Here is a 14,750-nt window from a genome sequence, read left to right as displayed (position 1 = left end):
GAGTCCAAAGTGACTGGTCCAAAGAGAAACCCATGAGCTTGTATTGATGTCAAGGTGCTCTTGACAGAGAAGGAAGGAAGTGTGACTGAGCCAGGTTTCCTGTTCATTATACCAGGGTTACCCTCTGAGGGGATGGCGGGGCAGGTGGCAGGTGGAACTGCAGGACCAGCTAAGGGTAGACTGACGGGCACTGAGATCTGTATGTGTCAGGCTCAGTTTGGCTGTAGGGCATTTGCACACACACAGTCAGTTTATCATAAAATCCTACTGACTTCAAAATTTGTCTTTTTTCCTGGCATTTCAGTGTCTGAAATGTTTCGGGCCTTTAAAAAAAAGTTACCAGAGAAAGCTGGCTTCAGGTTAGAACGTTCAGCAGATTAGCAAATGGAGCTTCAACTCGAAGAATGCCATCTGACCAGAGGCAGCAAAGGCATCACTTCAGTCTCTGGGGACCAATAATCCTGCAGGCATCCGGAGCCCTCATGGTGTCATTCAGCTGCAGCAGTGCCCTTACAGATACTCATTATGACCATGTGTATCCCCGAATAGCTGTTAGATGAGGCTCGTTTTTTTAGTTGTATCCCTGCATAGCTGTTAGATGAGGCTCGTTTTTTCAGTTGAGAGCCAGAGAAGTGTATAAAATATAAAATTTTATGCAAATGTTAAGCTCTTTTTCAAGGGTTAATATAAGCTTTTTGAAAATTCACATGGTGCTCCTGGCAGTTACTGGGCAAAGTGGTGTCTCTACCTTGGGACCACCTGATTGATCTTCCTTAGAACCTTCTAGTACTTGTAGGCTTTGATTCCCCCCCCCCCCCTCCTTTTGGCCTTGCCTTTGGCGCCTCAGCATGTTTATTCATCACCTTTGGGTAAATCTGTAAACACTGAAGCCACCTCTCAGCTGGTACTCAGTGTCTTAGCCTGAAGCTTCCCTTGACCTTCACTCTCTGTCTGAACTCTGAATGACAGCTGGGGAGAGCGCTCTTTTTACTCTGATGTCACCATTTTGCTCCTGCTTTGATGGAGTCCGGGCCTGGGATAGCGTGTATAGACCTTCTGCAAGCAGCCAGAACCCTCGACATATTTACTGAGTGTGAAGCCCTGCCCCACCATCAGGGCCTGTCCCACACCAGGGGCCTGACCATTTCTCCACCTGTACTGGGGAAGCCTCAGAACCAGCTCAAAGGAGTTGGGAGTTGTGGTTGTTGATAATTGCCCTTCTAGATAGGACCTGGGTCACACATTTCTCCTAAAATGTGGAAAAAAAACCCCATGCTCCTACGCATTTTATTGTACCCAAGTATCATGTGTTTGTATACGTATATATTTTTTAACTAAGAAGAAGAATAACCCTGCCTTTGTAACGCAATCCTTTTAACAAATTGTTTATTGTTGTATCCAGGTAACAAGCATGGTAAGTATTTTCACCAAATTGAGTATTCTGTACTTTAGCTGTGCTTGGCAGACTTTTTGGCTAGCTGTGTGTTATCAGCCTTGGCTTTTTCAGAAAAGACCCTTTTAGGAAAAGGGGAAACCACTTACCTGGTAGCATCCCCTGTGTCCTTGGCTATAGGAAAGAACCTGTCTAGCCTTTGACGCAGGCGGGGATACCTGAGAAAGCATGCCCCCCGCCAGCATGCTGCTTGGCCCCGTCATCGCCCTGCCTCATCGCCCCGCCGCCCCGCTGCTTCTCAGCCTCCCCACCAGGTGTGTGCCAGGGCTCCCAGGCCGAGCACACAGACGGGCCTCCCAGCACTCTGCGATGGTCCTACCCCAGATCCACAACCACGCCTCTTCTCTCACCCTCCTCCCATCTGTGTGCTTAAAAGCAGGGCCTTTTTTTCCCTCTCCTTGAGTCTGTTAAGTAATTGGAGACATCTCCCTTTGGAAGCTGGAAAAATAAATACATTGTCCACTCTTCTCAGAGGCTTCCCATTCTGTTGGAAAATGGATTAAAAAATTTTTTCTTTTTAAACCTTGCTACTGGGTGTTCTCAGTAAACGTTCAGAGTTACAGTAGGTTGAGCGTGTTTTTAGCCTTCTGGCTGTGTTTATTTATCTGTGCATGTTTGCTTTTTTGGCCTTTTTTTGTGGCTCTGTATTTTAGTCCCTGTGCTCGTGGCTGTGCCTATTTAAGCTGCCCGGTAGCCATGTGTTGTGTATTAATTCTGTGTGTCACTGTCACCTTCAAGGATCAGACTGCAAAGGATAAGGCCCTGCAGCACATGGCCGCCATGTCGTCAGCCCAGATCGTATCAGCCACTGCCATTCACAACAAGCTGGGGCTGCCAGGGATTCCACGCCCCACCTTCCCGGGGGCGCCGGGGGTAAGTCGTGAGCTGGATCCATAATGATGGCCCCTGAGCGCACGGGGTCCACGTGGCCAAGCACAAAGCCATCCACCTGGCACTTCTTGTTAATTGGGTCAGGTGTAAGAGAGGGTAAGGACCATTTTGTGGTGCCCTGTTGCTGGGTGCAAAATGGTGAAAGAAAGCATGGAGCTAGGGAGAGGGAGGGGGGAGAGTAAGAGAGGGAGAAGGAGAGGGAAGGAGCTTAGTCCCTGAAGACGTGGAATTAAGTATCACTTTTTTGGTGCCCTTCCAGGTTGTTATCTGCCTCTTCGGCTCTATCTTTTTAATCCTGGCCCTTGGTCTCTGTTCCTGTGTCTTCAGGGTCACTTTATGGCAACTAACCCCTAAAGGGACAGAAGTATTCTATTATCATTTTCATTTTGCACCTGCCAAGGGCTTAATGTTATGATCTCATTTAATCCTCAAAATAATCTTAAATGCCTCTTACTGTTATTGCCATTTTACAGATGAGAAAACTGGGGTTAATTAGTAACAAAACAAGAGTTTGGGTAACTTGATCATAATCACATGGTTAGCGATGTCAGGACTCAAACCCAGGGCTCTCTGACTCCCTTGACACCCTACTGCCTTTCCAGCAGGCCGCCAGTCAGCAGGCACCAGAAAGCTCAGGAGAGCTCACAGCAAAGGAGGCGTCTCTACTGCTGCTCCAGGCTTCTGGCCTCTCGTTCCAAGCTGTGTCCTCTCCCCGTGCTGGGAGCTGTGGAGGCACACGTTACACAGGAAACATTTCAGAATGGAGGGAGGAGGAGAAGGGTGGGTAGGCACATGGGTAAAGCAGTCAGATGAGATATTTTTGAACCCTCTGCAGTACACCCAGATTTCAGTTGGGTGTCAGGTGAACGCTGAAGAGCTGCTGCCTAGTCCCTGCCCTCCGGGAGATTTTCTGGAAGAAAAGCCAGAGGGAGCTGTAGGTTGCAATCTTCTGCAGGGCAGTGACCATATCTGCATTTAGGGAAGGTCACTTTGCAGCTGGTGGATGATCTGAACCCACTGTCTTTAGCAAAGATTACAGTGCATAGACATCCTGAGCAGTGCTTTGAGGTGAACTCATAACCCTGAAGCTTTTTGCATTTTGCCTTCCAGTTCTGGCCGGGAATGATACAAACAGGACAGCCTGGATCCTCACAAGAGTAAGTTTGAGGAGGGGCCAGCAGTGACAACTAGGGGCTGGTCACAGCCCACCCCGGGTAGAGGTTTCCTGGCACCAGACTGCCTGCAGGCTTGGAGGAGAAGGGAGATTTAACCTGAGATCACTGAAGTCATCTCCCATTGTTATCTACTGAGGCAAATAGCAGGAAAGAGACTGCTCAGATCCGGGAGACGTGTAAACACCTCACTCCCACCTTAAGTATTAGCGGTCGTGCAGCTGGCAACAGGAGGGGGGTCTCCATCCCTTCATGGCTTTGGGGGGCAGAGCCTGGGGTCCTCCTGAAAGTGCTTGCTTGAGAGAGGGCAGTGGAGGTGATCCTATATATAGCCCATTGTATTCCGGCTTTCCCTGTAGTGGGGGCAGGTAATAGAAAATCCTACTGATGCTTTGAGGGCAAGGGAAGCAAGCTCAGTAAGCCGGAAGATAAGGGCAGTCTAGGGATAAAAGCAGAAAGGAACTCCTGCCCATATATTCTCAAAAGAACTAGAGCTATTTGGCCCAGAGAAGGAGAGCCTGAAACGTGTCCCAATCCTTGCCTGGAAATGGTGACCACTGACCTCGGTCTCTGCAGGGATCAGAAGAGAGATTCAGAGGTAGATATCACAGCACGTGCAAGGCAGGCTGACGTCTGTCCAGCTCGTCCCCCGGAACTGGCATGAGGCTTGGTGGTTTGGTCCCCAGCAGCCTGCTGGCCCGTCTCAAATGGACAGCATACCTGGGTCTCTGTCTTGGCAGAGGTCTGCCTGGGCTGTGCTACCACCTGCAGACAGGGAACTTTACGGTGGCGGGCCCCCAGGTGGGTCCCTAGCCCTGGGAGGCCAAGGCCAGGGGGAAGTAGCCGCTGCTGCAGTCGTGGTTTCTGACTCTCTCCGTCCTCTGTCTCCAGCGTCAAGCCCTTCGTGCAGCAGGCCTACCCTATCCAGCCAGCGGTCACAGCCCCCATTCCAGGTGAGTCTCTGCGGGACCCTCTTGCTTTGTTCCACAGCTGCACACCCTCCCTCACTTGCAGAGCCATGGACGCCCCCTTCTCGCCGGCACCCTCCTTAAGGCAGGGCTAGCCCGGAGCTCAGGAGGGTCGGGGGGTGTCCCCTCCCAGGTCCTGATTCGCCTCGGTCATCTCTAGAGAGCTCTTCTGATGGGCTTTTAAAAAAACAGGAAGCCTGATCACTTTCACTCAGGACCCTGGGTCATCCTTGGAAGGGGAAGTTGCTATGGTTCCTCCCTCGTCATAAACAGGCCACGTCGGGCAGTCCCAGTCTTGAGGGCAGATAGGGTTTTACTCACCCTTTCTCAGAAAAGTGCGTTTCAAGTCCGAGCACGCTTTTTTAAAGGAGCGCTTACACGGAAGCCCAACCAGAAACCGGGGACCCAGCCGGCCCGCCTGCCTCCCGCCGCACGCATGCGCAGAGGCTCAGTGGGACTCTCTCCGTTAGAGACTCCCCAGGCTGCCGTGCATTCGCTCGTCGCCCTCTGCTCCGACACCACGGAGCATTCCAAGAGAGTATTCCACAGTGCTGGCGACTGCAGCCTTAGGGAAGGAGATGGTTGAGCACAGGAGGTCTTTGTCGCCTGCCTTTTCTGTCTCACAGGAGATCTTGGCCAGCACCTGCTTCCACTCTCCGTCACTCTTGCCGTGGTCCCCAGCGAGGCCCCTTTGCCCAGGATTAGGTGTCCTCACGCCACAGCCCTTAACCTGAGCTGGCGCCGGCTTTAGAAAGAGCCGCCACGTGCATTGCGCTTCTCCGGCTGGCCCTGCCTCTGGGCTCCTCCGCCAGAACCCACCACTGCCTGGCTCAGCTCCACCCCTGACTCTGGTGGACGGGCCTGTTGGCCTTTCCTCCTGGTAGGGCCCTGCCCCGGGGTTGGCCTGAGGCCCGAGGGGAGGTGAGCGGCCAGGTTGAAGGTGACAATCGATCGGTATTTCAGGGTTTGAGCCTGCGTCAGCCCCAGCTCCCTCGGTCCCGGCCTGGCAGGGCCGCTCCATTGGCACAACCAAACTCCGCCTGGTGGAGTTCTCAGCTTTCCTCGAACAGCAGCGAGACCCAGATTCGGTGAGTGTGCCCGGAGAGGTGTGTCCTGAACCCAGGGTTTGCCCCTCTTTCCCTGCCTTCAGGCCTGACAGGTAACCTGTGTGAAGCAGACCTGGGGGAGGATAGCGGAACAGCCCTTCAATTAAGTGAAAAGGTATTTCTGTTGAGAAAATATGTGGAACTTTAGAGCTAAATGGTTATGGATGCTGTGGACTGCAAACTCCAAGGATTGCTGGAGCTGTAGCAAAGGACCTTAACAGGCTCTTGCATGTGGTGAAATGTAACGTGTTTTGAGCCGTGCCCTGTGGCTGGTGCTGTGTGAAAACCCCATAAAGGTAGGTGCTCTGTGGTACATGAGAAAACAGAGAGGTTAAATAATTTCCCTAGAGCCACACAGTTAATATCTGACGGATTAGAGATTCAAACTCATGTCTTTAAAACTCAAGCCTAAACATTTAGCCATTATTCTATACTTCTTTTCAAAGCTGTGTCTTCTCAAGATAACAAGTTACTACCTTCTGAAGGAGAAGTAACAGAGTAGTACTTTAGCAATTTGAAGTAGAATGTGTTGCATTATAATACCATAAATAGGGCTTCCCTGGTGGCGCAGTGGTTGAGAATCTGCCTGCTAATGCAGGGGACACGGGTTCGAGCCCTGGTCTGGGAAGATCCCACATGCCACGGAGCAGCTGGGCCCGTGAGCCACAATTGCTGAGCCTGCGCGTCTGGAGCCTGTGCCCCGCAACGGGAGGGGCCGCGATGGAGAAAGGCCCGCGCACCGCGATGAAGAGTGGCCCCCGCTTGCCGCAACTGGAGAAAGCCCTCGCACGAACCGAAGACCCAATACAGACAAAAATAAATAAATAAATAAATTAAAAAGAAAATCCTTAAAAAAAAAAAAATAATACCATAAATACCAAGAACATTGGCATCTGGACTCTATTTGTCGCTTTTCTTCCTTCCCATTTCCCCGCCCCATCTAGTGCCCGTCATCTCCCTGTTTCTCAGCCAGGCCCACCATTTCCCCTGCATATGTGAGCCTCCCTTCTTTCCCACCCGGCAAGCCCAAGACCCTTTCTTCCCTCCCACTCCTTGGCTGTGAGTATGAGCATTGCATCTGTGTGTGGGTGAGCCCAAGGCAAAAACTAAAGAAATCATGAGTTTGTCTTTGGGAGCTTTACCAACTCCTTTCCATATTTTGTACCTCACCCCACCCTGCTGATCTCGGGGGCTACCAAAAGCACACAGGTGCCATGCTCTCTGGGTATTTGCCGCCTTGCTGTCATTCTGTTACCAGGAAAAAGCATCATGAATGAGTTCACCGTCTGTTGTAAGTAACTTGGATACGAACATCTGGAGGTGACCTCTCCCGGGAGTATTTGTACTTTGGCTCGCTGGAAAGCCTCTGATGGTAGGATGGGGGAGACCCTACAGGTAGAGGGGTTTCCACCAGCCATCACCAGAGTGGAGACTCTGGAACCCACGTGTGGCCCCCTGACATTTCTGTCTATGAATTGTGAATGCTGGGAACTGGTGGAAAAATAGAGCCTGCTCCAAAATTCGGAAAAAATGAAGAAAGAGATGTAGAGTAGGTCATTGGGCCCATTGAGGCAGGTAAAGGAAAATGAGATTATTGAGAACAGGGAAGAGAAGGCCACCTGGATCACTCTTCTCTAGTGTCTGAGTGGCTTTACAAGAAGGGTGATGGTGAGAGATTAAATCCCTGTCTGTGGGAGCATTGAAATAGACAACCAAAAAGATTACCTTCCTGATTCTTTTCTTCCTCTTCTGTCTGAGAAGTGTAGATGGTTCTTTGGCTGAAGGCTGGGCTTTGGCCCAGATTGTGCTTCTGCTTTCTGTAACTTTTATTTGTATGACACCTCATTACTCACAGAGTACGTTGTCGTTGGTTATTTCATTTTGTCCTCAACGTGCTGGTGAACTGGATTCTTTTTTTCCCCATTGTACAGATGAAGAAACTGAGGCCCAGGCACATTAAATGACTTAGGATATTTAGCCAATAAGCAGGAGGACCAGGAGTTCAGATCTTCTGTTTCTGTGTACTCTTTTCACTACTGTGAACCACCACCAATTGTGAAGGTCTCTTGGATTGTGTATTCAGTCTGTGTATCTCCTGTATGAGCAAATCTCTCTCTTTGCTTGTGACCATTTTTTTAAGGAACAGAACTCCAAGACATTGGGAAGCAGAAGTCCCAAGATGTTAGTTGTTATCCTTGCTACAAGACTCAATATATATGTTTTATCACAAAAAAAAACAATTTTTTTTTTTTTAATTTAAAAAGCCTATGGCAGCCCCCTCACATTGTAACTGTCCTCCTCAGTTATGGACCTGTTGGAATAACAGGTCCGGTTGGAATAACAGAATGACCAGTTCCTCTTTTTCCTGTTGTTGGTGTTAATTGGGCTGCACACTGTGAATCACCGACAGATTCATTCAGTCCATTCTATAAACATTTATGAGCACTTGCATGTTCAGGGCGCTGTACCGAGGAGGGGCCGGCCCAATGCTGCACAGCCAGCCACTGACTCTGCCCTTGGTGGGCAGGGGTGGGGCGGTGACGTCTAGTAGGGGAGGCACACGAGGCGATAGTCACACATGAGGCCACTGCAAAGTGTGGTGACTGCTGGGGAGGGAGAACACTGGATGCTGTGAATGAGGGGCAGGGAACCGGGCAGGCTTCGTCAAGGAAGCAGCCCTCATGCCAAGAGGTAGAGCATCGATATGGGCAGGGATGAGTAAGGGAGAAGAGCATTCCAGAGGCGATGACTGATGTAGATAAAGCAGGAGGTGAAAGCTGGTGAATAGTTTAGAAAGGCAGGGCCCACCAAGTCCTTGGAATAGAGTCCAGAGATACATGTTTCATGTATGTTCAGGATTACACTTAAGACTCTGAATGGTTCGCAGTTTGCAGGGCAGAAATTGAGACACAGATGTAGAGAACAAACGTATGGACACCAAGGGGGGAAAGTGGCGGGGGGGGGGGGTGGTGGGATGAATTGGGAGATTGGGATTGACATGTATACACTGATGTGTATAAAATGGATAACTAGTAAGAACCTGCTGTATAAAAAAATAAATAAAATTCATTAAAAAAAAGAATCTGAACGGTTCAACTAGATTTGACCTTTTACTGATGAATGAACAGGTTTGGCTCTTTAGCTTAGACTCTAACACGTGACTTTAATGGTGACAGATGTGGTAAACTAGAGAGTGAATTTCCAGAGTAGCAGGGACTTAAGGGAGACCACCCTGGACTGAGGACCAGGCAAACTAGATTCTCCTCTTGGCTTTGTTGCTCCCCAAGTGTGCCTTATGTCCTCTTGGGCGACAATACAGGCAGAAAAGGGTTCAGACCTGGCCACAGCCATTGACTAATGATCTCTCCAAGCCTCTTCTATAGAAAGAAATAGAATTACCTACCTCGTAGGGCTGTGATAAGGATGAAAAAAAATCACACTGCACCAAGCTCATTAATTTATTTGCTTGGTTTTTGCCAGCACTACCCATAGCCCCATGATTCCAGTGAACCTAAGCCATTGCAAAGACGTAGGGGGAAATGTGTGTACATGTCTGTATGTAGACAAAGATTTGTAGAATCCAAAGTTGAATTTGTTTAGGACCTTAAATTATTTGTCACTTTGTTGGCTTCCTTATCAAATTAACATGCTTAATGTTTGATGTTAAATTTTAAGGATAGTATATCCAAATTTGTTTAAATGTACCAGGTGAGTTTATTTTAGATGGCTTTAAATTTTCCTATAGTTGGAAGTCTGAGAGCCAAAGAAACCACTCACGTGCTACATGTTTTTTCAGTGTGACCTTGGACCTCAAGGGCCTTTACATGTTCATTGTTACAGCACCTTATGTTTGCAAAATAAAGCACATATTATATAATTTGAGAGGCTGGTGCTTGAGACTTGTCAGAATGCTTGTTTTAAGTAATCCTGTGAATTCTCCCCCATTTCAATTAGTCAGCCACCTCTTTTAGTCCCAGCTATGCTGGAAGTTCACTCTTCAGTTTACCACGTGTCACCTGCTACCACTAAAGATTCTTCACAATTCTGCCACCCCTACCAGCAGTAGTACTGGTGATGGCCAGCACTGTCTTACCCAACCCTATGACATAGCCTGCCCAGTATTAGGCAGCCAGCTGACACTGGAAATGGGATTCAGATCCAGGTCTGCCGATTCCATATCCTGAGACCTATAACCAAAGGTTCTCAGGTCCATTTGTATCTGATGTGAGTACCTGTAGCCAGCCATAATCTACAAGGAGCTAAGGGAAGACTAATCTGGGGGATGAGCGCCCCCTGCTGGCTCTGCATCATGTGTAAACCAGACATTTCCCGGAGTCGGTGGTTGTTTATATTGGTGGAGAACCAGCAAGTCGGTCCCTCTGTTACCTTTGGCTCCACTAGAAGCTAAGAGAAAAACAGCAGAGGGTGAAGAAAGGAAGATCTAAAAAACAAAGACTATTTTAGAAGTGGTTAGTAATGCTTGAAAGTACACTTTCTACGCGATTTCAGTGTTGCGTATCAAACGACTTTGGGTGTTAAGTGCAAGATCCTCCACCCAGGGTGGGCTTTTTAAAAGGGCCTTGCCTGTAATCAGGGCCCAGTTCCTGGAGACCTGAAGCAGCTGCTCCTTTAGAGAAATGAAAACCCGGCCTTGGTGAGCTGTAAGCTGAATCCCGTGTGTGCATGCATAGTGGTTTTCCTGATAAAGCCTAACGGGATCCTTCTGCCTGCTCCCTGGGGCAGGGCAGGTTCCTCCAGCCGCCCCGCAGCTCAGCCACATGTTCCCAGGCAGAGGTTGTGTATTTAATGCCTACCGTGATCTGGATTCCAGAACAAGCAAGGCTGTGAGCAGGAAGAGAGTGTGTGAGTTCGGTTAGGTAGGAGTTACACAGCCAGAGAAAGGCAAGCTTTGGGATGGAGAGGGCAGGACAGGAGATTATTCTCTTTAGGTTTTGAAGAAGCAGTATCTTGGGGAAGAAGTTCCATGATGTGGTGCAGGAGCACACCTGACCAGGGAGACACCTCCGCTAGTTGCAGCCATCACGATAACCTCCAGCATTGGCTGAGCTGTGTCCCAAGCACTGCGTGCCAAGCATTTGACACAGGCACCGTTCTTATGTCCCGTCTCTCAGCAGTGGAACGGCGGAGGCTCAGGAGCATTAAGGTACATTATCAAGTTCTACTGCCAGGAAATGGCTGTACCATGGTTTGGCTCCCCTTTGTATATTCACCACGTCACTGTACTTTTGAAGAAATTAAAAAATCACTCAGATGCAAAAACGGCTGCCCTTCAAGGTCTGAGCTCCCCAAGCACAGCTTGGATGTAGCAGGCCCTTCACACGGGGGCAGCCAGTGAAGGAAGGTGATCGGGACATTTGGAGAAAGAAAAGTAAGGACACTTGATTTGGGCTTCACAGGAGGAGAGAATTCCTGAATGATGCCCAGGCTTGGACGATGGCAGTTCCTCAACCAGAAGGTGAGGAGTTTTGCTGCCTGGAATGACCTGGCCCCTTATCTTTATTTCTGAGTGGCTGGAACAGCCTGAAAGCATGGAACTTCCCCAGTGCGGGGAGTGAGTCAGCAGTCTTCACAGCCTGAGGGAACCTGAGTTCTCCCCTCTGGGGGGAGTCTTGTCCCTCAAGTTCTGCAGATATATACTGCAGACAGCCTGATTCTTTTCCATACAGGCAGTTGCTTAAATGTAGGCCCCAAGGATGATTTCATGGTTTTATATAGCTTCTTTCAAAGGCCTAAATTCACAGATCAACTGAAATTCCTTTGTCAGATCTCACAAATCCTGACTTTGGTTTGGAAAATGTGACCAGTGCAACTCTGAGGAAATAGGACATTGATGAGGGCCGTGGCAGAAAGAAGAGTCAGTTGTTTTGTATGGGAATTCAGTTGGAGAAGTAAGATCAGAAGCAAGGTTTAGATTCCAGATTGCCAGGAGGATCCTTGCCTATATCCTGGATAGAGTGGAAGAGGGCAAGTTCTCTCTGAAGAAGCTTCCAAGCTCTGCAGTGCCTGCTAAGGGGGTCGCTACATCTCAGAGCGGGGTTGTGTGTTCATGGGAAACAGCTCTTTGGGGAGATTTGGTTTCTGGTCCTTCAGAAAAGAGACTCTTTCTCTCCCCCAGTTCATGGCTTGTGTGTGGCTCTCATTAATAGTTAACCTGCATCCTAGCATCTGTGTAGCTCCCTAAGGCTCACACAGAACTGTCATGTTTCCTGTTTCGTGTGACCTCACACTGACCTGTGAGATGAGCAGGCCAGGTGACATCTCTGTTCAGATGAGGACACCACAGCCCAGAAAGTTTAAGCAACTTGGCTCAGGCCACACAGCTCAGAAACAGCAGGGCCTGGCTTCTAACCCATGGGTTCTTAATGTACGCATCACATATTTGAATAAATGGTCAGAAAGCACATTTGGCCTTCCAGGTCCTCAGGAGGACTGCAGCGGGTCTGACGGTTGGCTGTGCTCAAATGTTCATGCTTCTCCCTGCTTTTTCTCATACGTGTTACCCCGTGTGGTCTTCCAGTAGGACGTGGGACATGGAGTGTTCTCCAGTGCTGGAGGTGACAGGTCGCTGTGGTGGGGTGTGGCCTTTCCCACCCTGTCCTGCACGACTGCCAAGCTGTGCTGTCAGCTCATTCACGCCAGCTGCACCCTCTCGTAGCAGCAGTGGGTGGTTCACTCTCCATGTCTGAGCTTCTCTGGACGCTCACCCTCTTTATTCATGACCATTTGGGGATGAGGCAATTGAAAGCATCTGGAAATCTGGGTTTTATAGACATTTCACAGAGGCCCAGCCAGGCTCCAGCTGCTTTCCTTAGCAGGTCAGCCGCCGCCCTACCCGCCTGCCTTCCTGGTCGCTGTCCCTGCACTCAGCCAGTGGGCCTTAACAGCTGCACTTGTGTGGGGAAGACACACTTCTAAGAAAACAGCAGCCGCCCTATGGAGATGGTGGTGGAAGTGGGAGGTGGGGTAAGGGGCTGCATCCTGGTGTGAGATCCAGGAAGGAAGGACCAATTCGTTCCTTGTTTCTTGTGTTCAGTGATGTTTCTTTCTGGGAAGAGCACAGGGAAGGGAGGAAGCAGCACCGGGGGGCCAAGTAGCCAGAACAGGGCTGGTGCCTCTGGACCAGCTAGCTGAGGAGAGAGCCTGCTGGAGCGTGAGCCCAGGCAAGCTCCTCTCCCCAGGGACTGAAGACGCAGGCCACTTTCCGTGGCTCGGTCCTGCAACCACTCCCTGTCCCTGCAGGGCCCAGGGGCCGTCACAGGTTGCCCAGGCTGCGCTGGGGGTGTCTGAGCAGACTGTCCAGGCAGGAAAATAACAGGAAGCAAATGTAGGTGATTTGTCCTTGTTCTGTTTCAACTTGTACATTAGCATCCCTTGACATGAGTTATTTGTCTTGGTTTCTTTGAATTCCTAAGTGGATTATAATTTTTCTCCCGGTATTATTTGACAGCAGTCATTTTTCAAGGTTTTACTGCGTTCTTCAAATACTTGGAATTTTTGGAATAAGTTTAGGGAAAGACCGCCATCTTCAGGTCAGAGAGTGTAGTGCAACGTTGGGGTGTGTCCAAGGGAGCCTCTCAGATGCCAAGGACCAGCAGATTCTTAGGGCTTTCCCTTTCCTTTTGCATAAAAAGTGAACTGCCTCATCAGAGGGCTCTGGACTAGAACGTATTAGCAGCCCTTTCAAAAAAAAAGAGAAAAGAAAATTAAGCCCCAGTGGCCACTTTGGGAGTTGCTTGTTCTGGTTTGTCTCATCTGCAGTAATGGGCAACCGCCCAGGCCTCCCTAGCCCCACTTGCGAGGACAGACTTTGCATTCTTCACGGACATGCCTTGGGGGTAGTTTAGGGGCCTGATCCCTCAAGGCCTCGCGCACACGTCACCCCCATCTCAGCTACCCTACAGTACAGTACATAATGGCAGTGTCGGGACAGTAGAAATCACCAGTGTGCCTGAAACTTTCCTCTCTCAATTTCTGCTTTAAATTTTTAGTATTTCCATTTCGTTGCTGTCAGAGGAACAGCCATAGTTTCAAGTAATCTCACCCGAAGTACAGAAACGTCGTGATTATTGGGGAAAATAATAATAGCAATGATAATAATAACAAATTACATGCTTGGCACAGCATTGTGGATTTTCCACGTGTGATCTCCTTTAAGCCTCGTGATGCTCCTTCGAGGTAGGTACTATTATTATCCCTGCATTACCGATGTGGAGAGGGCTGAAAGCGCCCCTCCCAGATGACTCAGCTAGGAAGCAGTGCCGGCGCCAGGACTCAGACCCAGACCCTGTCTGCCTCCTGAGTCTGGTGCTCAGCCCTCCTCCCCTGCAGCCTCCCTAAGCAGCAGAGAGAGAGGGAGAGCCAGAGACCAGGAAGGAAAGCGACCTCGACCTCCTCGCAGAACAGCTTTGGAGGAGGGGGAAAGTCCTTTGTTAATCCCCCAGGGTAGCTAAATTACCCTTCACAAGTCATTTTGGGGAGATTTTAGGATTACATTTACCTTTATCACTGTTTACAACTGCTGTGAAGAATAACTGGAGAGATTATAGCAATAAAAAGAGAAAATGAGCATTTCCCCAAGTCAGAATAGAAATCTGTGTATTAAGATTGTGTCAGGGGCTGCTGAGCCACAGGACATCTCAGTCCAGGTAGGATTGTGCCGGTGCAACATCAGTCTTTCTGGTGAACCCTGCAGGCAGACAAGGGTCCAAGCTCCTGCTCAGTCATCCTGAGTATTTGAGCCTAGGAAGGCTCTGTGATCTGACCAAGCTCCTTTTAGGTCCAGGGAACTTGTGGCCAACTAGAATGAACATCCTGAAGCACGACTCTTTGTGGTTTTGTTTCCCTTTATAGTTCTTTCCTCACAAAACTCCATGATGTTTCAAGATAGTTTTGGATTGGCGGTTTCATTTGATAAAGTAATAGATGTGCTTCGTGTATAAGCCAGATCACACCCCATGCATGGCCTATAAGGAAGAGCAGCCACCCCCTGCCCCCCTGCCCTGTCTCCCACCCCCGAGTCCCGCTCCTTAGCAACAGCTGCTTGTGGCCTTTTTGTCCTTGCTTTGTATAGTATCTCCGTATTTCTAAACAACATGCTCCTACTGTGTATCTCAATCCATCGATCTGCAGACATTATCTG

The 14,750-nt window shown here is 49.4% G+C and overlaps 1 protein-coding gene across 16 annotated transcripts in view; it reads left to right on the top strand.

Moving 5' to 3' along the window:
* Window positions 1-14,750, top strand: part of TEAD1 (TEA domain transcription factor 1) — a 267,284-nt gene that overhangs the window by 206,204 nt on the left and 46,330 nt on the right. For 11 of the 16 annotated variants that reach the window (XM_057553374.1, XM_057553377.1, XM_057553375.1 and 8 more), the window contains 5 exons: window positions 1,403-1,414; window positions 2,192-2,326; window positions 3,455-3,501; window positions 4,408-4,469; window positions 5,448-5,572. In XM_057553374.1, coding sequence (XP_057409357.1) covers window positions 1,403-1,414; window positions 2,192-2,326; window positions 3,455-3,501; window positions 4,408-4,469; window positions 5,448-5,572 — 381 coding nt within the window. Of the gene's footprint in view, window positions 1-1,402; window positions 1,415-2,191; window positions 2,327-3,454; window positions 3,502-4,407; window positions 4,470-5,447; window positions 5,573-6,188; window positions 6,425-14,750 lie in introns of those variants that run through there. The other 5 variants (XM_057553369.1, XM_057553368.1, XM_057553367.1 and 2 more) reach the window with 2 other exon arrangements.

This window comes from Balaenoptera acutorostrata, chromosome 9, assembly GCF_949987535.1.
Source record: "Balaenoptera acutorostrata chromosome 9, mBalAcu1.1, whole genome shotgun sequence".
In the NCBI taxonomy this organism is placed as follows: Eukaryota; Metazoa; Chordata; class Mammalia; order Artiodactyla; family Balaenopteridae; genus Balaenoptera; species Balaenoptera acutorostrata.
Note: the sequence above shows the minus strand (reverse complement) of the source record. Positions and strands in the feature narration are given on the sequence as shown.